Source organism: Scylla paramamosain, chromosome 33 (genome assembly GCF_035594125.1).
Source record: "Scylla paramamosain isolate STU-SP2022 chromosome 33, ASM3559412v1, whole genome shotgun sequence".
Taxonomy (NCBI): Eukaryota; Metazoa; Arthropoda; class Malacostraca; order Decapoda; family Portunidae; genus Scylla; species Scylla paramamosain.
Window position 1 is genome coordinate 7,024,868 of NC_087183.1, and position 19,578 is coordinate 7,044,445.

General features: G+C 38.2%; 1 protein-coding gene across 8 annotated transcripts in view; it reads left to right on the forward strand.

The window, feature by feature from the left end:
* The window catches only part of LOC135089573 (organic cation transporter protein-like), an 86,010-nt gene that overhangs the window by 59,296 nt on the left and 7,136 nt on the right, over nucleotides 1–19,578 (forward strand). For 7 of the 8 annotated variants that reach the window (XM_063985314.1, XM_063985309.1, XM_063985307.1 and 4 more), the window contains 6 exons: nucleotides 10,322–10,535; nucleotides 10,873–11,131; nucleotides 11,792–11,960; nucleotides 12,562–12,694; nucleotides 13,674–13,822; nucleotides 17,293–17,427. In XM_063985314.1, the coding sequence (XP_063841384.1) occupies nucleotides 10,322–10,535; nucleotides 10,873–11,131; nucleotides 11,792–11,960; nucleotides 12,562–12,694; nucleotides 13,674–13,822; nucleotides 17,293–17,427 (1,059 nt within the window). Of the gene's footprint in view, nucleotides 1–1,530; nucleotides 1,800–10,321; nucleotides 10,536–10,872; nucleotides 11,132–11,791; nucleotides 11,961–12,561; nucleotides 12,695–13,673; nucleotides 13,823–17,292; nucleotides 17,428–19,578 lie in introns of those variants that run through there. The other variant, XM_063985313.1, reaches the window with a different exon arrangement.

Genomic DNA, 19,578 nt, shown 5'->3' on the forward strand with positions numbered 1-19,578 from the left:
AGCACGTAGCCTCGTCACTACCTTTGTTGCTATGACTCCGGCTGTGTTTTTAACGTAAACGCTTGTCCGCACAATGTGTAAACATGTTTTGAACTATGCTGAAAATATTGCCACGGCCGGTGTTCGCCTTCATATTCGACGTCTTTCGTTTGGATGATCAAGTCCTTGAACTTGCCTCCAGATGTTCTGATGAGGCCGCTCCGTGGTGGGGAACACGTCCACATGATTCATAATGTACGTGTCATGACGTCCAGATTATTCACTTTCCAGCTTTAACGAGGGACGCACCCAGTATTGGCGAGGGCGTCCACACATCACTACTGTATCAGCCGCTGCCAGTAAGACATCCTCCTCCTCTGACATGTCAACAGCCAGCCCTGATGGAAACTGTCTGTAACCTTTCCAAACTGTCCCGACAGAGAATGCTTTATGTATATGCACATATATAAACCCTATTTATCAGTATGATATGCAACTAAATTTTGATTATGTAAAAAAAAAAAAAAAACTTGGGCTTTTTTTTGGAGGGGGGTTGGGGTAATGCCAATCCTGATGGAAACTGTCTGTAACCTTTCAAACTATCTCGATAGAGAATTTACCGTCACGTTAGTGACATGTTCAGACGAGTGTACTCGTATATGGCATGTTCCAGATCTGCCACCATTACTATATTGGCCAGTGTTTGGGCCTCGAGGACACACAGGTGCACAGAACAAGTCTACGGCCAGGACTGAGGAAAAAGTCAGGCACGTGTTACGAACAGACGTTTTGGGCAAGTGAGGCCGCACATTTACGTAGTACATTCTCCTCCATCAAGAGCCAGACATTCTGTCACTGTAAACAGTCGCTCTTCACCCATATCACCACTAACATTGAGATACTTCTGTGAACGCTACGTTTACTCTTATGGGACACTTACTGAGCTACTGTCTGGCCACGTAATGTCCCACAACAAACCTGGCAAGATCTAAACAGCATTACACATCTGCTCATTTTCCTCTGCATGGACGCCAGGCATCCCTCACCTTTCCTCCCGTCAGTGTTCGTTGGCCAGTTACCTGGAGTGTCCCACGCCTGCATGCTGGCGAGGTGGCGAGGAGTGGCGTGTTGTAATACATTTCATCACAGCGCAGGGAATAAACTGTTGAAAATATTCTGAGAACCAGAAAAATGGATAAATATCATTAAGAATCTGTAAAAATAAAAGAACCTTGAGAAAATAAAAAAATAAAAAGAATCGATGAAAAAAAATAAAAAGAATCGATGAAAATATGAAAGATTTTGAGGAGAAAAGTTTAATGAATTCGGTGAAAATCATGACAAAAAAGAATATTAAGAGCGGAAAAATAAAATCTCTAAGAATCGGTAAAGATCGATAGAAGAATCATAAGAACGAAAAAAAAATAGATAAAAATCAGCAAAAAAATAAAATAGAGTGAAACCGAAAAAAAAAAGAACCTATAAACATCTGAAAAAAAAAATACGGACTTAAAAATCAAAAAGAAAAAGAAAACTGTAAAAATCTGAAAGAATGAAAACGCAAAAACATAAAAAAACCCATAAAATACATGAAAAACTAGAACGAAAAAAAAGATCACAAGAAGAAAAAAAAAAAAAAAAGGAAAAAATACAATCTTGAGAGGCAGAAAAACTAGCATAAGGAGAATCATGGAAGCACAGGACCGTCCCGGATTCCATTGACACTCGCAGCACGTCCTGTCCTTGCCTTACGTCCCCCATATGTAGAGGTCACTGCAGGTATCTCCGAGAACCTCCTTCACCATGGGCAACCAGCCAAGGTGAAAGTGAAACTTGTAGTTGTCTGATATTAAAAGCCGTGTGTGTGTGTGTGTGTGTGTGTGTGTGTGTGTGTGTGTGTGTGTGTGTGTGTGTGTGTGTGTGTGTGTGTGTGTGTTGGTAAGATGTTGAAAGGTTAAAGTTAAACTATTGCCATTTTTGTCCTAGTAATTGAAATAGTGTTGTTGTTGTTGTTGTTGATGTTGTTATTATCCGAAGAAAAAGTAATTAAGATAAGTTATTAATAAGATTTCTCTTTACGGTGTTGCTTGAGATATATTTAATGTTATCATCCTTATCATTATTGTTGTCATCGTCGTTGTTGTTGTGATGGTGGTGGTGGTAGTTGTGGTGGTGATGGTGATAGTGATAGTGATGGTGGTTTTACTACTACTACTACTACTACTACTACTACTACTACTACTACTACTGCTGCTTCTGCTACTATTACAATTCCCACTTTTACTATCACTACTACTACTACTACTACTACTACTACACCAACTCCTACTGCCACTACCACCACCATTAACTACAATATCCAAGGACGTAGCTCGGAGCTGTGCCGTGGCCGTCGACTTGTGAGACCCGTGGTGACAGTTTCCCTCCTCGCTTCTCTCTTTCCCTGCTTGACTGATGGTTTGTGACAGGAGAATCTCTAGCTTCAAATAGCCTTGGGTCCCAGAGAGGGTTCGAACATAAGCCTTCAAGTTCTTTGTGTCCAGTTTTGAGTTCTGGGTGTGCTAGAGGAGGGCAAGCAGACCATGTTGTTTGGTTTTGTTTATATAGTTCATTGTTGTTGTTGTTGGTGGTGGTGGTGGTTGTGGTTGTGGTGGAATATGTTGGAGGAGGTTGTTGTAGTGTTGGTTTTCTTCTTTCTACTGTTTTTTTTTTCTTCTTATTCTTGTTCTTGTTGTTTTTTGTTTTTTTGTTCTTCTTTTCCTCCTCCTCCTCCTTTTCTTTCTTCTTCTTCCTTCTTCTTCTTCATCTTCATTTTAATGTTATTTTATGTCTGAGGAACATATGGGGTAAGATTCTCCCTCTCTCTCTCTCTCTCTCTCTCTCTCTCTCTCTCTCTCTCTCTCTCTCTCTCTCTCTCTCTCTCTCTCTCTCTCTCTCTCTCTCTTTATTGCTTCGATTCGGTACCTATGTATAAACGATATGAGATTCTCCCCCGTGTGTATGTATGTATGTATGTATTACCACCACCACCACCACCACCACCATCACCCTTTACCACAACCACCACCACCACCACCCTGCTTCCTCTCCTCCTGTATATCATCGATTTTCTCACATCCCACCCACCGTCCGCCCTCGCCCCCCGCTCCGGACCGGTTTAAAGCGGACTGCACTACTGAAGCCGCAGCAGGATGAAGTGGAGCAGGACCAGCAGGAAGGAAAGGGGGGTAAAAGAAGCAGGAGTAGGAGTGAGGAAGGAATAAGGGGGAGGAAGAAGTGAATAAGGAAGGGTGAAGTGTTTAAGAAGACATGGAAGGGAAGGGAGACTGAAGGAGGGAGGCGTGAAGGAAGGAAGGGAGGACTGGAAGGAAGGAATGAGGAAAAGAAGGAAAGGAGGGATGGAAGACAGGGACAGAAAGAAAGGAAGGAGGAAAAGAAAGAATGAAGGGAAGGAAAGGAGGAAAGAAAGGGAAGAAAAGAGGAATATGAGAAAGAGGAACAAAAGCAAGGAGGAACGATATGGGACAAGAAAGAAAAAGAAGTAAAGGAGGGAAGAAAGAAAGGAAAGGAAGGAAGAATAAGAGGTAAGGTGGGAGAAAGGAAAAGAGACAAGGGAGGAAGAAAGAAAAAAAACATGAGAGAAAGAAAGAAAGAAAAGGAAAGGGAGGAGGAAAGGAAGGTAACAACGTAGGAACAAGGACTAAAGGAAGAAAAAAAAGGAAAGTAAGATAGAAAGAAAAGAGAGGAAGAAGGAAAGGAAAGTAAGAATAAGACCGAAAACGGGACAAAAGGAGGGAAGAACGGAAATGGAACTGGAAGAAAGGAGAAAAGAGAGATTGGGGAGAAGGAAAACAATGAAATGAACGAGGGAATGAAAGGGAAACGAGAAAGAAGGAAGAAGGAGGGAGACATTGAAGAAGAAGAAGAAGAAGAAGAAGAAGAAGAAGAAGAAGAAGAAGAAGAAGAGAGAGAGAGAGAGAGAGAGAGAGAGAGAGAGAGAGAGAGAGAGAGAGAGAGAGAGAGAGAGAGAGAGAGAGAGAGAGAGAGAGATCTTAGCTTCACTGTGTTTTGTCACTCAAGAGGAACGAAAGACATTTAAACTTGATACACAAAGACTTAAGTATAGATTGTGTTTTGAACAACTCACTAAACAAAAAAAAGGAAAGAAAACAAGGAACTGATAGGGATGTTCTCTCTGTCATGTTCCATCATTCTTATTTTCCTTCACAATATTTACTCATCTTTCGTCTGTATCCTTATTATTATCTTTATCATTTAATTCTTTATGGTGATCTATATTTTACGCATCGTGACTATACTATTATTCACAAACCTGCAATAATTTGTGAAAACATTCAATCTCTCTCTCTCTCTCTCTCTCTCTCTCTCTCTCTCTCTCTCTCTCTCTCTCTCTCTCTCTCTCTCTCTCTCTCTCTCTTAATCACTGTTTTTCTTACCTTAATTTTCCTGAGGTTAGTCTTTCAAGTACAAATCAAGAAATGTGTCAAGAACGGGCGTTTTTATGAGAGATTACATTGATACTTACTCTCTGCAGCTGCAAAATACAACATAATAACGTACATAATGACTACAATATTGAAGAAGCATGGTGAGATACATTAGTAACGCGTATAGATAATTTGAGATTAAGTATTGGGTGTGTTAAATGTTTATTAATATACAACACTGTGAATAAGTGTATAGAGAGATGTAGTCTGTATTTTAATCCCTCTTTTCTTTCATAAAACCTAAATACAATGGTAACTAAGGTGATTAGTTAGGTTCTCATATGTATCTTTTTTTTTTTTTTTATAGTTCGTCTGTATTCTAAACACTTGGCTCTCAAAAGATCTAAATGCAAAGGTAATTCAGGTGATCACTCTGGTTCTCATAGGTGCGTTACCCATTGGTGGTGCAGAATCGGTGCTAAACTTCTGAGATGATTGGTCGGGTTCTCATAATTGTCTTTCTGTCGTTAGTCAAACTCTTTCAGCTCTGTCTGTCAACATCTCCTTTCCTTCTTGCTTGAAGTTTGCCTACATTCAGCCTGTTCCTAAAAAGGGTGACCGTTCTAATCCCTCAAACTACCGTCCTATTGCTTTAATTTCCTGGCATCTCAGTGGGTTTTTTTTTTTTTCGGCCCAGTGTCCCTCCTACATAAAAAAAAAGGTCTGTATGGAGGAAGGAGGTGTAAGGAAAAACATTGAGTGACGAGATAAGTTTATTTTCCTAGTTTCATTATTTGTTTCTTCAAGAGAACTGAAGTCTCAACGTTAGTCTCTATTTTAAATCCTTGTGGCTCCCAAAATATTTAAATGCGAAGGAGACTGAAAAATTCCCATAGGTGTTTTTCCCATTGGTGATGCAGAAGACGAAATAAACTTAAACCATCCTAGAATTCATGACGGCAACCTTCAGAGTGCCTGCCTTCCACTGGAGCCTGTTAAAAGTCGGTGAGATAAGTCGCCGAAGTGCTTAAGTATACGAACTTTCCACTTAATTACAACGCTCTCTCTCTCTCTCTCTCTCTCTCTCTCTCTCTCTCTCTCTCTCTCTCTCTCTCTCAGCTCGGTATTTTCTTTAGTCTAGCAAGGTGAATTGGGTGTATGAGGAAGTGTTTTGTGGGTGAGAGCTGCATCGCCAAGGACTTCACGCAGTTACTTTCAACCTCACCGTCCTCTCTCTCTCTCTCTCTCTCTCTCTCTCTCTCTCTCTCTCTCTCTCTCTCTCTCTCTCTCTCTCTCTCTCTCTCTCTTTGATTTAGTAACTTTTTTTTTTTTTTACCTTCTCTTTTCCTCCTCCTCCTCCTCCTCCTTCTCCTCCATCGCTTTATTTCCTCACTCCCTTTCCTTCTTTATCGCCTCTTCTTCTTCTCAATGTCTTTCCTTTCTCTTTCTTTTCCTTCTTATTCAGTGTTTCTCATTTTTTTCTTTTTTTTTATTTTTGTCCTTCTCTGGTACTTCCTTGTCTGTTCCTTCTTTCCTTCTTTAAGCCCTTCCTTTATCTTCTTCATCGCTTCTCTTTCTCCTTCCGTCTTTCTTCATTATCTTGCGTCCTTATTAGAACCTTGTCTCCTTCTCTACTTTTCTCTGTTCGTTATGAGTTTTTTCTTCGTCCTTTCTTCGTCGTTTTTCACTTTCCTCGTCTCACTTTTCATTTTTTTTTTTCCTTTTCTCACGTCATTTCGCTCTTTCCTCATTCTGTCTTCCTCCTCTCCTCTCGATTACTTATCTTACCTGTTCGTCCTCCTTCCCAGTTCTCCTCTTTTCCTTATCTCTTCATCCTTTATTTTTGACTCCGTTTTTCCTCCTTCGCATCTCTCGCCTCTTTTTATTATATCTTCGTTCTTTCTTCTCGATTCCGGCTCTTCCTCTGTTCGTTTTATCTTTGCATCTCTCGCTTTCTCTCCGTTTCCTCCTCTTTTCATCTCAATTTCGTCTTTTCCTACGTTTTTTCACCTTCGCATCTCGCATCTCCATTTTCCCTTCGTTTCTTTTCGACTCCATTGCCTCTTCCTTTCGTTCACCTTTGCATCACAAGCATCTCTTTGTTCTCTACATTTGTTCACCCACACAAGTCTAGTACCATTTAATTTTTTCATCGCTCTCTCCTCTCGTTCACCTCTCTCTCTCTCTCTCTCTCTCTCTCTCTCTCTCTCTCTCTCTCTCTCTCTCTCTCTCTCTCTCTCTCTCTCTCCATTTTCTCCGTCTCTCTTCTCGATTTCGTCTCTTCCCACGTTAGTTCACCCTCTCATCTCAAACAACTTTAAAATTTTCTCGTCCTTACCTACGTCCGAGCAGCAGCAGCAATAGAAACATGGTCTCTGCGCACTGCCTGCCAACCTGATTTCACCCACACTCACTCGTTTCTACACTGGCTGGCCTCTCATAACTTGTCTGTGCCGGGGAAAACCTTACTTGCCAAGGGGCCTCACTTTCATGCTCTCTGTCAGCGTGTCTCCACTACTCCACTACTTCCACCAGGCTCTTGCAGTCATAGCGAAACTGGATTAGTCTCTCTCTCTCTCTCTCTCTCTCTCTCTCTCTCTCTCTCTCTCTCTCTCTCTCTCTCTCTCTCTCTGGGGTATATTTGTTGAGAGTCTTCCAGCAAAGAGAAGCAGCGGGAAAGGAATGAAATGATCGCAAGGTTGTTATTGACTCTTGTTGTGATGTCCACTCATGCGTGTTGTTATGATGACGGTGTGTGTGTGTGTGTGTGTGTGTGTGTGTGTGTAGTGTTGTTTCATGGTGTCCCTTCCTCTCATTCTTTCACGTATCCTACCATCAACATTCCCTTAACACAATAACGCTCATCACACTCCCTAAAACTTCCACCTTTTCATCTCACTTTCCTCCCTCCCGTATCCTCTTCCTTCCATTTCCCTCCCGTTCACCTTCTTCTTGCATCTTCTTGTCACCTCCATTCACCTCCATCTCCCTCCTCCCACGTAATTCTCTCTCTCATCTCCTTCCTCTTGCCCTCAGCTTCCCTCCTCTTCCTCCCTCATGCCACTTATTTTCCTCCCGTCCTCTCCCTCTTCTTCCCTCCCGTCACCATCTCCCTACCACCTGTACCCATTCTCTCCCGTTTCCTCACTCCTCTTCCTCCTATTATATCCCACCACAATATTCTTCTACCTCATCCCATCCCTCCCATTTACCTTCACTTCCTCATCTTATGCTAATTTCACTCTTCCCCATAATTTAGACCTCCTCCTCCTCCTCCTCCTCTTCTTCCGTTTTCTTCTTCCTCATCCTTCTCCTCCCGCCACGCTACGCAGACAAACGCATTGTCATAGATGAGGTTATCTGTGTTACCTGAAGCAGAGGCCATGACACACCTGTAGATCGCTTCCCACGGGTGTCCTTCTCCATGTATTACACTCTGCACGCAAGGGGAATCCCAACCGTGTAATCAGAAGTACCTGGCTTTAGGCGTGTTAGTCATGGTGATGATGGTGGTGGTGGTGGTAGTAGTAGTAGTAGTTGTTGTAGTTGTTGTTGTTGTTGTTGTTGTTGTTGTTGTTGTGGTAGGCAGTAATTTTGTAGTAATAATGAATAAAGTTGCTGGTGCATTTGCTTATGTAGTAGTAGTAGTAGTAGTAGTAGTAGTAGTAGTAGTAGTTCAGAGAATGAGGGTGGCCATGGTGATTATGATTAAGATGACAGTAATGATGATGATAATAATGATAATAATAGTATGTATTCATAAGTAAGATGTAAGAAGTCGGGTAAGCTGCATTGTAGATAAAGAGAAAGTGTGTGTGTGTGTGTGTGTGTGTGAGATTCACCTACGGTCGTCTGCTGGTCACCCACCCAGCCAGCCGTTCCCTCCGGAAAGAGCTCAGAGCTCATAGTGACCGATCTTTAGGTAGAACTGAGACCACTGACACACCACACATCGGAACAGGGAATTCACGGCCCCTCGGGTCATATCCCATACCTACTTACTGCTAGGTGAACAAGGACTACACATTAAAAGGCTCGCCCATTTGCCTCGCCGCGCACGCGCACGCGCGCGTGTGTGTGTGTGTGTGAGCAGTGGGTACAGTGGTACTATCATTGTACCATGCTGTACTTTCCCACTTATATTCCTATCCAAACAATAGCAGTGGTTAATTTTGAGGTGACGGAAGCTGCATATTGTCACCACGTCAACAATAACAACAAAGGCACCAACAGCCGTAACAATGATAATGATATGTCTCACCCACAGGGAAACCATAAACACACTTCACTTCTGACAACATAGTAATGCACAGGTAAACACATAATTCATGGACACGTAAAATTAAAGGAAGTAATTTAGACTCATGCAAGATAAAAGAAAATAAACGATAGTAAAAAAAAAAAAAAAGAAATTTTATATATATATATATATATATATATATATATATATATATATATATATATATATATATATATATATATATATATATATATATATATATATATATATATATATATATATATATATATATATATATATATATATATATATATATATATATATATATATATATATATATATATATATATATATATATATATATATATATATATATATATATATATATATATATATATATATATATATATATATATATATATATATATATATATATATATATATATATATAAAATATATATATATATATATATATATATATATATATATATATATATATATATATATATATATATATATATATATATATATATATATATATATATATATATATATATATATATATATATATATATATATATATATATATATATATATATATATATATATATATATATATATATATATATATATATATATATATATATATATATATATATATATATATATATATATATATATATATATATATATATATATATATATATATATATATATATATAAACGTAAAAATCAGGGTATGGAAATGTCATAATGCAGTGAAAGAGCCGACGATTTATGTGCGTCCTGACTGCACAGAAGACTTGAGCCTGTTGCAATATAGATAATGAATAACACATTACCAACAGGAATACTGATAGAAACAGGAATAGACATGTGGACAGATCAAGGTCATCATAGATAAGTGGAAATGATATCGACCAGCCTCTCTCTCTCTCTCTCTCTCTCTCTCTCTCTCTCTCTCTCTCTCTCTCTCTCTCTCTCCGATCATGAAGCAATGCTCATTTGAATTGCATTCTCTCTCTCTGTGTGTGTGTGTGTGTGTGTGTGTGTGTGTGTGTGTTAAGAGAGACTAAGGGAAGCCAGAGTTGGACTTGGGTAGTAGTTGTCTTCTTGTGGTAGAAATTACGACGGTATTGTAAATAATTGAAGGGAACAAACATTTCCCATTATTATTATTATTATTATTATTATTATTATTATTATTATCATTATTATTGTTGTTGTTGTCGTTATTGTTGTTGTTGTTGTTGTTGTGGTTTACCAAGGGGTGTATGAGGCAAGGTAGGTGAGGTTAGGGATGCAAGATGGAGTTTCGTCATCACGGCAGTCTTGAATGGCTGCCTGCGTTTTTTTTTTTCCTTGTGTGTGTGTGTGTGTGTGTGTGTGTGTGTGTGTGTGTGTGTGTGTGTACATTCGCGTGGAGGATTTCTTGACGCAGCATTTATTTTTATCGTTGCTTCTCTCTCTCTCTCTCTCTCTCTCTCTCTCTCTCTCTCTCTCTCTCTCTCTCTCTCTCTTATTGCATCAGCACTTTATTACTATTCATTATCATAACCTAAGTCAGTATTTTACTATATGTTATCTCGCATTATGATCTTGTCGCGGCGCCCTATCTCAAACAGACAGTCAATCAATCAACCCTATCCTGCAGGTGCGTAGTGCCATCCTGCGACGGCAATGACACCTCCTTCAATGAGAGTTTCGTGCAGTGGGCCATCCCGGAGAACCAACAGTGCAAGGTGTACCAGCGCTCCGAGGCCAACATTACCGAGTGCGAGGAGGAATACTTCAGCAACGACACCGAGACGTCCTGCAGCGAATGGGTGTACGACACTTCCCTCTTCACCTCCACCACCGTGACCGAGGTGAGTGTCAAGACTTCGTCGGCAGAGGAATTGCCTGTTAACACACACACACACACACACACACACATTATACATATATATTCTGGGAACATAATGAAGTTGGTTGAATCATGAAAATACAGAATGAATAAGCAATAAATACACTTAATACTTTTCTCTTTTTTTTCACCTTACTTAAATGAACAGTATGACTTGCCGCTGGTAACATATTCAATGACACTTTTATCCTCTGTCGAATCAATTCAGTTTTTGGATAAACTGTAATTTTGCCAGATGAGATTCACGTTAGTACCAATTTCTATTTCCAGGAATCATAATTGTGTCATTTTCATTTCAGTTTGATTTAGTGTGTGATTCTGACTGGCTGAGGCCCCTGGCTGGGTCTATGTACATGTTGGGTATGCTGCTGGGCGCCATCACCATTGGAGACTTGGCTGACCGTTTTGGAAGAAAGATGGGCATTTTGGTGTCCGTGTTGCTGCTGGGGGGCGGTGGTGTGCTCAGTGCTGTGTCCCCTAACTACACCATGTTCCTCGTCATGCGTCTACTGACTGGAGCTGGGGGCGTGGGTCTCTTCCAGGTCACTTTTGTGCTTGGTGAGTGTACAGTGGTGGCCTCGCTCCCTGCTCTCTGCTCCCTAGTGGACTTAAGACTTGCCCCTTTGAAGCTTCGGTGTGTGGTGGATTACAGCCCCATGCTGGGAGGTCAGATATTTAATCTCCTTGGCCCCACGCCTTTACCAGCCACGTGTCTTGGGTTCCCAGGCTTGTAGTTACTACAGCCTCAAGCAGAAAATAGCAGTTCACTTATTATAGTTATAGTAATGTGATTTTGCTTCTGCATTTCATTAGTTGTAGTGATACTCATTGTATATTAATGAATATCAGGTTATACAGGCAATAATTATTTTTTTTTACGTGAGGGAAGAATTAGTTCTTTACGATACAGTAATTCCTTATTGTACATAAGTCAGCAATGCTGTTTAACTCTTTTCACTGAATAGGGAGTTGTAAAGATTAGTCTGACATTTTTCGCAAAGATTTTTTTCACTTACATAGATGTCAAGGAAGATAGTGATCACAGTCATTTTACTGTTCATTGCTCAAAATGTGCTTAGTATTAGAATATAACATATGATACAATGATATTTTCAATTTTACATGAAACTTTAGTTTTGCTGAGAAAAGTAGTAGCGTCGGACATCCATATATAATTTACTTGTTGCAAATTGGGAATTTCATGACTCTTCTTTCTAGCCGTTGAGTTCATTGGTGCCAAGTGGCGCACCTTTGTCGGCATCATGATTGAGGTTCCCTTTGCTCTGGGAGAAGCCATGACAGGAGTGTTTGCCATCTTCATCAGGGATTGGCGGTGGCTGCAGGTGGCTGTCACTGCCCCTGCTTTCCTCCTCCTCTCATACATGTGGTAAGTACACTCACCACTGTGGACCAAAGAGAGTCAAAGCCAACTGAGATCCATTTTGGTCTTGGTGATGACTTACAGCCTGATTGTTAACTTGTCAGACCTGGATTTTCTTTTGTGTCTTGCCAGGATTCAGTAGTGATGATGAAATGTTTGTGGTGTACATTTGAGTTGTTGGTATGCTTTCTATAATCACAGTCATGTTTACTGTGACATTGTTCAACTTCCATGGTTAAAACAACTACATCTCTTATCTTTCATCAAATGTATGTATAGTAGTGTGGTACATGATTTGCATACATAAAGAAAAGTTATGTATCATTGCATACTTGAAATAATGGTATTGTTTAAATTGTAGCAAGATCATTACTAAACAGAGAGGTTGATGGAAAGAAGAGGGAGAAATGGAGGAGCAATAGATTGGAGGATAATGTAGATGTAAGAAGATTAATTTGATGGTTCTACAGATGGTATTACAGATCAGAGGAAGGTATAGAGGAGGGAGGGAGAGATATGAATGCTTTGAAATAACACTCCAGGATACCTCAGCAGTGTTCATTTGTGTGTGTGTGTGTGTATGGACTAACATGGTATTGTTCTGCAGGCTGATGCCCGAGAGTGTGCGGTGGCTGGTGTCTCAGGGACGTAAGAGTGATGCCATCAAGATCATCAACAAGGCAGCCAAGGTCAATGGAGTGGAAGTCCCCAAACATCTCCTGGAGGACACAAACCCTGAGGTATGGATTAAAGTGTGGATGCACGTGTGTCTGCCTGTATATGGTGTTGCTTGAATTTCTGGTATGGTAAAATGTAATGTTGGGACCATACACTGTAGCTGCATGTGGCCTCAGTGATCATCTCCATCACAGTGGCCCTTGAGCTTGTGGTGGATAACATGCCTTACTCAAGGACAGGACCACTGTGACATCAGGATTTCCACAGTTTATCTTCCTCAGGTTTCCCCAGGTACTCACTTATCAAGCAGCCTGAAGTAAAGAAGGATGAACAGCAGTGACTGCCTGAGCCTGGATTCAAACCAGGGCCAGCAGATTTTTAGCCAGGCATTCTAGCCACTGCTCCATGGAGGCACTTAAATTCCCGATAAGTGGGAGAGATGAAAGTATCACAATTACTTGTCAGTCATGTTTTGTTACCATTATTATTTCATATCTGTTAAGGCATTGCCTGTGTACAGTATCATTTTTTGTGGTGTGGCATGTACTGTTTCTGTTTATTTGTTGCTAAGTTTTATATACAGCTTAAGATTTTGGGATACAATAAGGTTGGTCGAGATCTCCTAGAATACAAGGCCTGGACATGAAGCTTATGACATCATATATTCCCAACTAGTGTGACATCATCCATGATGTGCAGTTTAAGTTGAGGTCTTGTATTCTGCACATTTACCTGAGTCATGACATCACACTACTTGGGAATCTTTGACATGAGCTTTGAACTCAAGCCTCTTGGGAGGCCTTAGCTTATCTCCTTGAAGGGCATCCCAGAGCATAATATTTCCTTTTGATCCTACGATTTCAGAAATAGTGATGTACGTTTTTAATATTTTAAAAATATGTTTTTTCTGAATATTCCTACTACTGGCTCTTAGGTTTCTGACAAGTGCAAAGGAAAAGTACCTATCAGTGAAATGATGATCATGATTTGGGGAAGAATTTAAGAACTGGATATAGCTATCTAATTCTTGTTTATTCCTAGATTCCCACAGTTGATGGCACAATATCAGTGGCCAATAGCAAAGATGATCTCGTGAAGGAAGATCAGCCACCCAAGGTTAAGAAGACTGTACTTGACCTCTTGAAGACCCCGAACATGAGGAGGCGATCCTTCAACATGTTCTACTGCTGGTGAGTTGAGGTGCTCCTGTGATCCCTCTGACCTTGTGCTGGTGTGGTATCCTTGGCTTTTCAGTATGTTCATGAGACCTTAATGATGGATGTGCATGAACCCTGTATGTCATCTGTAACGTTCCAATACACTTATCAAGGTAGTACAGGGCAGGATGTTTACCGCAGTTGTGAATGAAGTGCTCTTTTGCACCCATAAGAAGGTACAATACACAGTGAAGGTTGCATTATACTCTGCCATAACACTGAGAGAGAAAATAGCATATAAATTTATGTTGCATTCCAGAATTGAAAATTCAATTTCATCTTCTGGCTGACAAGGAAGTGAAGGTTTTCTAGTATTCATAATGATCTCTGTTATATCTTAAATATCTGAAACAATAAGACTTTGATTTAATGAGTGGCAAGAATTACTGTAAAAGAACAGAATTGTTGGGATTCGTTCCCTTAATGTAGCAAGCAAGGGATAAGTGTTTTACTGGTTGAGCTTTACATGTCCACCAAGATGCCAAGCGTAGTATACAGGCTATGTTTGCTGTGTCAGTACACCAGCCTTATTACATGTGATGATTTGAATCTGCAGAATCTTCACACAGTGAGGACTCATGTGTATAGAATATGTCTTCACGTTAATTTTAAGCAGGTTATATTCTTTGATGTGTTTTTTAATCCACAAAATGTTGAGTTTTGCTCTTTTATAGTAACAATATACTAAAGCATTACTTAGACAAAGTAGTAATGTTATGTCATGATAACTTAAGGATGGATTTGTATGGATCTTTGAGTAGCAATTACTTAATGCACTGAATTTGTATTTTTTCAGAACACATCAGCATGTTTATTTCACACACATAAATTATATGTTATAACAACCTCATGAGAAATCATCAGTTTCTCTTTTGTCAACTCAACATGTAACCAAGAATGCTTGAGTTCATCATGAAATTTAGTCTTAGTTTTGATTCTCCCTCCATGTAGTTAGTTAGTACTGCGGAACCTCGGTTTTCAAACGTAATTCATTCCTGAATGCCATTTGAAATCCAAAATGTTTGAAATTATTTTCCCCATAGTAATCAATGTAAAATAAATTGATTCTTTCTCAGACACCCATCCACCATGTCTTAGCGGGTAATGAGTGACATTCTCACTGCTAAGATGGCCACTCTGCAACATCTCCAGCTTAGAAATTTTTTATCCAGAAAGGATGTATTGAATGAACTTAGTGACACAGAACGCATCAAAAGAAATTGTTTAGACCATACAGGCATTCTCTTTGTCACCGATCAAGTGAGGGAAGCCTTACAGAATGACACAGAGAGGAACATCCCACTCACTGCCAAAATAAAGTGATCATAACACTTAGACATCTTGCTGCTGGGAAAAGCTACTAGAAAAATGCAGGTGTGCAATAGTGATGGCATTGTGGGTCATAGAGAGAGCCAAAGGAGGCTTGGGATTATTCCTGAGCACTGAACCTTGTTTGTTTACGTCAAAGTTCTTCAACGAGATCACATGTAACTTATTTCAAAGGTTGAATTACTGTCTTACCCTCTGTGTCTCTCCTCCAAATATATAAAAATGAAGGAAATATTTATAGAAACTATAAATCAATAATAAATGGCAGCTTTTGTTACGTCTTGTAGTATTTGAAATCAAGTAACTGTTCGAAAACCGGATTATGGTATGGCAACAGAATCAATTATGAGTTAAAAATTTTGTTAGAAAACTGAGTTGTTGAGAAAGGGAGACACTCAGTAACCATGGTTCCACTGTACTCTCTACAAGCAGCGGGGAAAACAATCAGTAACATACAATATACACATTATCCCAATTTCTCTTCTACCTTTCTTATATGTGTATTCCTTTACCATCCTTCCTGTTTGGCAGTGCAATCTGAAGTGGTTACTAATTATTACATATTGATTGTTTATTGATATTTATTAGGTTAGTTTTAACTCAGATGATGATAATACTAAAATGTTGACTTGCAGCAGTGTCGCAGAGATGCCCATTTAATGTGGTACAGTTGTTTAAGTTTCTCACAAGTCTTGAATATTTTATGACTTATCTTTATAAACTACTTGAGCATTCCTTTCTAGTAATTACAAGTGGAAATTCAATTATTTTTATTTCTAGTTTGAGATAGTGGACACCAATGAATATCCATGATTGTTAACCTCATTATTTTTTTTTTTTTTTGTTTGTATATATTTTTCATACAAATTTAATTGAGTCATCAGCTTTCAGATCTCCAATTGTAAGTACCATTGTAATTAGGTGAAATGTATGTTGCAAGTTTCCAAAGGATTCACTCTTACGGTGAACCCTTGGTTTTCCTGACTATAAGAGGAGAAAAAAAAAAAAAGGAATGTCCAAAACTACAAGAATCCACATTTTCTTATGGATGTTAGGAAATGGCACGAATAGTAAAGAAATAGCAAAAGGACTGTTTTCTGCAGTACACAAGATAATTATCTACACACACACATCTTGACTTCATTCAACTTCTACAATTTTTTTTTTTTTTTTTTTTCAAATTTCCTGTTATCTGGATTATCATACTCCAACAAACTGATGGTTCATTGTATTGTATGAAAGGGGAGATGTTGAAGGAATAAATAATATCTGGCATGATCAAGGCTTGAATATGTAGAAATCACTTGCTTTGCATAGAATGGAGAACATTTGAGGAATCTAGATTACATGGAGAGTTGCTTCTAAATTGGTGTAAACTTTAAAGTAGTTGTCATATGAAGAGCTAGCAATGTGGAGATTTATTTATTTATTTTTTATTTATTTATTCATTTATTATTATTTATTTATTTTTTCCTAAGAGGAGCTCTGGCTTAGGGCAACAAAAAACACTGAAGGTACCAGTTGCCACAGAGTATAGTCCAAAAAGAGGAAGACAGGGTTTTGTGGTGATATGCAAAGCAGCCAAGGAAATAAGAAAAATAAATAAATAAATAAATAGACAAGTTGATTCCCTGGTCAGGGACAATGGAAGAATGAGAGATTTTAAGTAAAAACTTAAAAGAGTTAATTGTTAAAGAAATTCCTTGACTTGTGTCTCATATGTTTTATTTAGATTAACCCTTTCACTGCTATTTGGTGCATTCTTCCTCACATATTAAATACTTTGATACACTTTTTTCTTTTACTGCTGATATTTCCCATCATTATACTGGCTAGAAATTGTGCAATCTGCATATTTTCCTTTCTTTTCCTTGTAGATGCTTATAAAGATTTCATACATTGTTCTAAGTGTTGTGAATTGTTACATATAACAATGAAAGGGTTAACAGTGTCACAATATAAAAGAGAAAATAAATAGTCTCTTCCAGATAGTAAAACTAGCATGCTACACTTTGCTGCTACACATACACTAATGAGAGTGAGCTGTGTCACCTAGGCAACACCACACATCACACCACTAGTCTTTATTGTTGATATTAATGTTTGCTTTCTAGGGCTGTCTGCACACTGGTGTATTATGGACTCTCCTCAAACTCAGGGAATCTTGGTGGCAACATATTTGTCAACTTTATTGCCACCATGTTGATTGAGATTCCCTCATATGTGTTCTCCTACTTGGTTCTCGACAGGTACGTTCTCTCTTCATAGGGGACTGGGAAGTGTATAGCAGTATAGATTTAGTGTAACTCTAAAACCTAGTTTGATCTTAACTTGACATTATCTTGTAAAGAAGCTCAGGCATGACTGATGTGCACTGTTTTCATTCACTACCACTTATGTACTTTAAAGATCTCAAGCTTTTTAATGTTTAAATGCTAAGGCACATGCTTATATACATTATGAAATTAATTGGTGTCTGTGTCCTACATATTCTAATGTTACTTTGCAGATTCTGTTCTCTTATTTCAAGGAAAAATTAGATCTCTTCCTTTACAATCATTCATTTGCCTTTAGACGGCAAGAGCAAGACCTTTAATGTAAAGTTTCAAAAATTTTATTGATCTCATTACTTGAATATGTTATACATCAGAAGAGCATTTGGCTCACTAGTGTTACTATTGGCCTTGATTTACACTACCTTGCTCCTCAAGGCTTACCTCCATCTTACCAAAAAAAAAAAAAAAAAAAAAAAAAAAAAAGAAAGAAAGAAAGAAAGAAAAAAAATAGATCATCATATCATTATATTCCTACATTTTATGGATATTCAGAACAATATCCAGTATTTTAAGATGTTGACTTTTTATGAATTAGCACTTGGTCTTCAAAGAAGCTGACATTATTTGCTAAAGAATCATGAGACTGACGCTTTTTAATGTTGGTGTTGTCATCGTGGATCGGGACAAGTCACTCCCCTTGATCTTCACTTCTATGTTGTTTCCTTCAAGTAAAGTTTTCTAGTTTAGTGTTGTGCTTACCATCGTTCACCAGCACTGGCAGCACTTGTATCCGCATAGCAGTATGTTGAGAAGAAGGTGCACCAGTATGGTATTTTCATTTTTTGCCTTAATTATCATGAAGTATCAATATTTGCTATCCCAATATATAGTTATTTTTTTTATATGCATACATATGTCCCTAAAAATTTTATTTGAGAAAAACTGAGAAGTTTTCCATCAAATCAGTTTCATACAAGTAATGTTACTGGCCATTTTTCTCAAACAAATTTATATAGACATATGTTGGATGCAAATACTTTATCAGCTTAATATGCATACATTACATGATAATGTGACCTGTAAAAAGCATATACTTTGTGCTCAAAGCAAAAGTTTAGTCTTTACAAAGGATATCATGACTGAACAAGTTCCATCCCCATCTTTCATGGCAGGTACATTTTGCTAAAATTACTAGAAATTATTGTGCTTTGTATTTGTTACAATTGAAATAGTGTTATATTTATCAAGGACTTTACTAAATCTTGAAGTTGTCTACTTTCTCTAGGTGTGGGAAGTTTACAGTGTTTTATTTTTTCAGCCTTTATAGTTTTCTCACTTCAGATGCAATGGTTATTATTTTTTTTATGAAGAATTCCAAATAGGTTTTTACCTATAAGCTGTATACTTTTTAATTTATCTATCAAATTCTTTTTCTTTCTTAATTGTCTTCATAGGATGGGCAGTAATTGATATTTTACAGCTTCATTTTATTGATTGTGGTCAATCATTTTCATGTCAGATATTTTATGGCATTTGTTTTTTTGCACTAGCTATATCTTATTTTCTTTTGTCAGGCTCTCTGACTTAAGAATTTTATCCTGAGTTTGAAAGGTTCATTGAGCTACCATAGTTAGTGTTCATCTTTTCATGTCATGTTACTTCAGAGTCGATTACTTAAGAAATACTTCAAAACAACATTTACACTTGTCTTTTGCTTCAGTATATTCTAATAATTATTATCTAGTCTATTGCATAATTATATCACAGTTATTTAGTCTCCCTAGTCAGTGATGCCGAGAAAGTAAATTGTAATCACTGTTAAAGCAGAAAATGCTTATTGGATGATACAAGGCTCTCCAAGTATGGTCAATTTTTATGCACTGATAAAACTATGTACACTGAAATGCTTCCTTTAACATTCAGGTGTGTGTGTGTGTGTGTGTGTGTGTGTGTGTGTGTGTGTGTGTGTGTGTGTGTGTGTGTGTGTGTGTGTGTGTGTGTACACACTTACATGTTATACACAGGCACACTTTACTTTTATGTACACACTTTCATTTGCATGTTTTGCTGTACTATATAATGGTTTTCTTCTGATCTTGGGCAAAGGTATGTGGCAATCCTGCC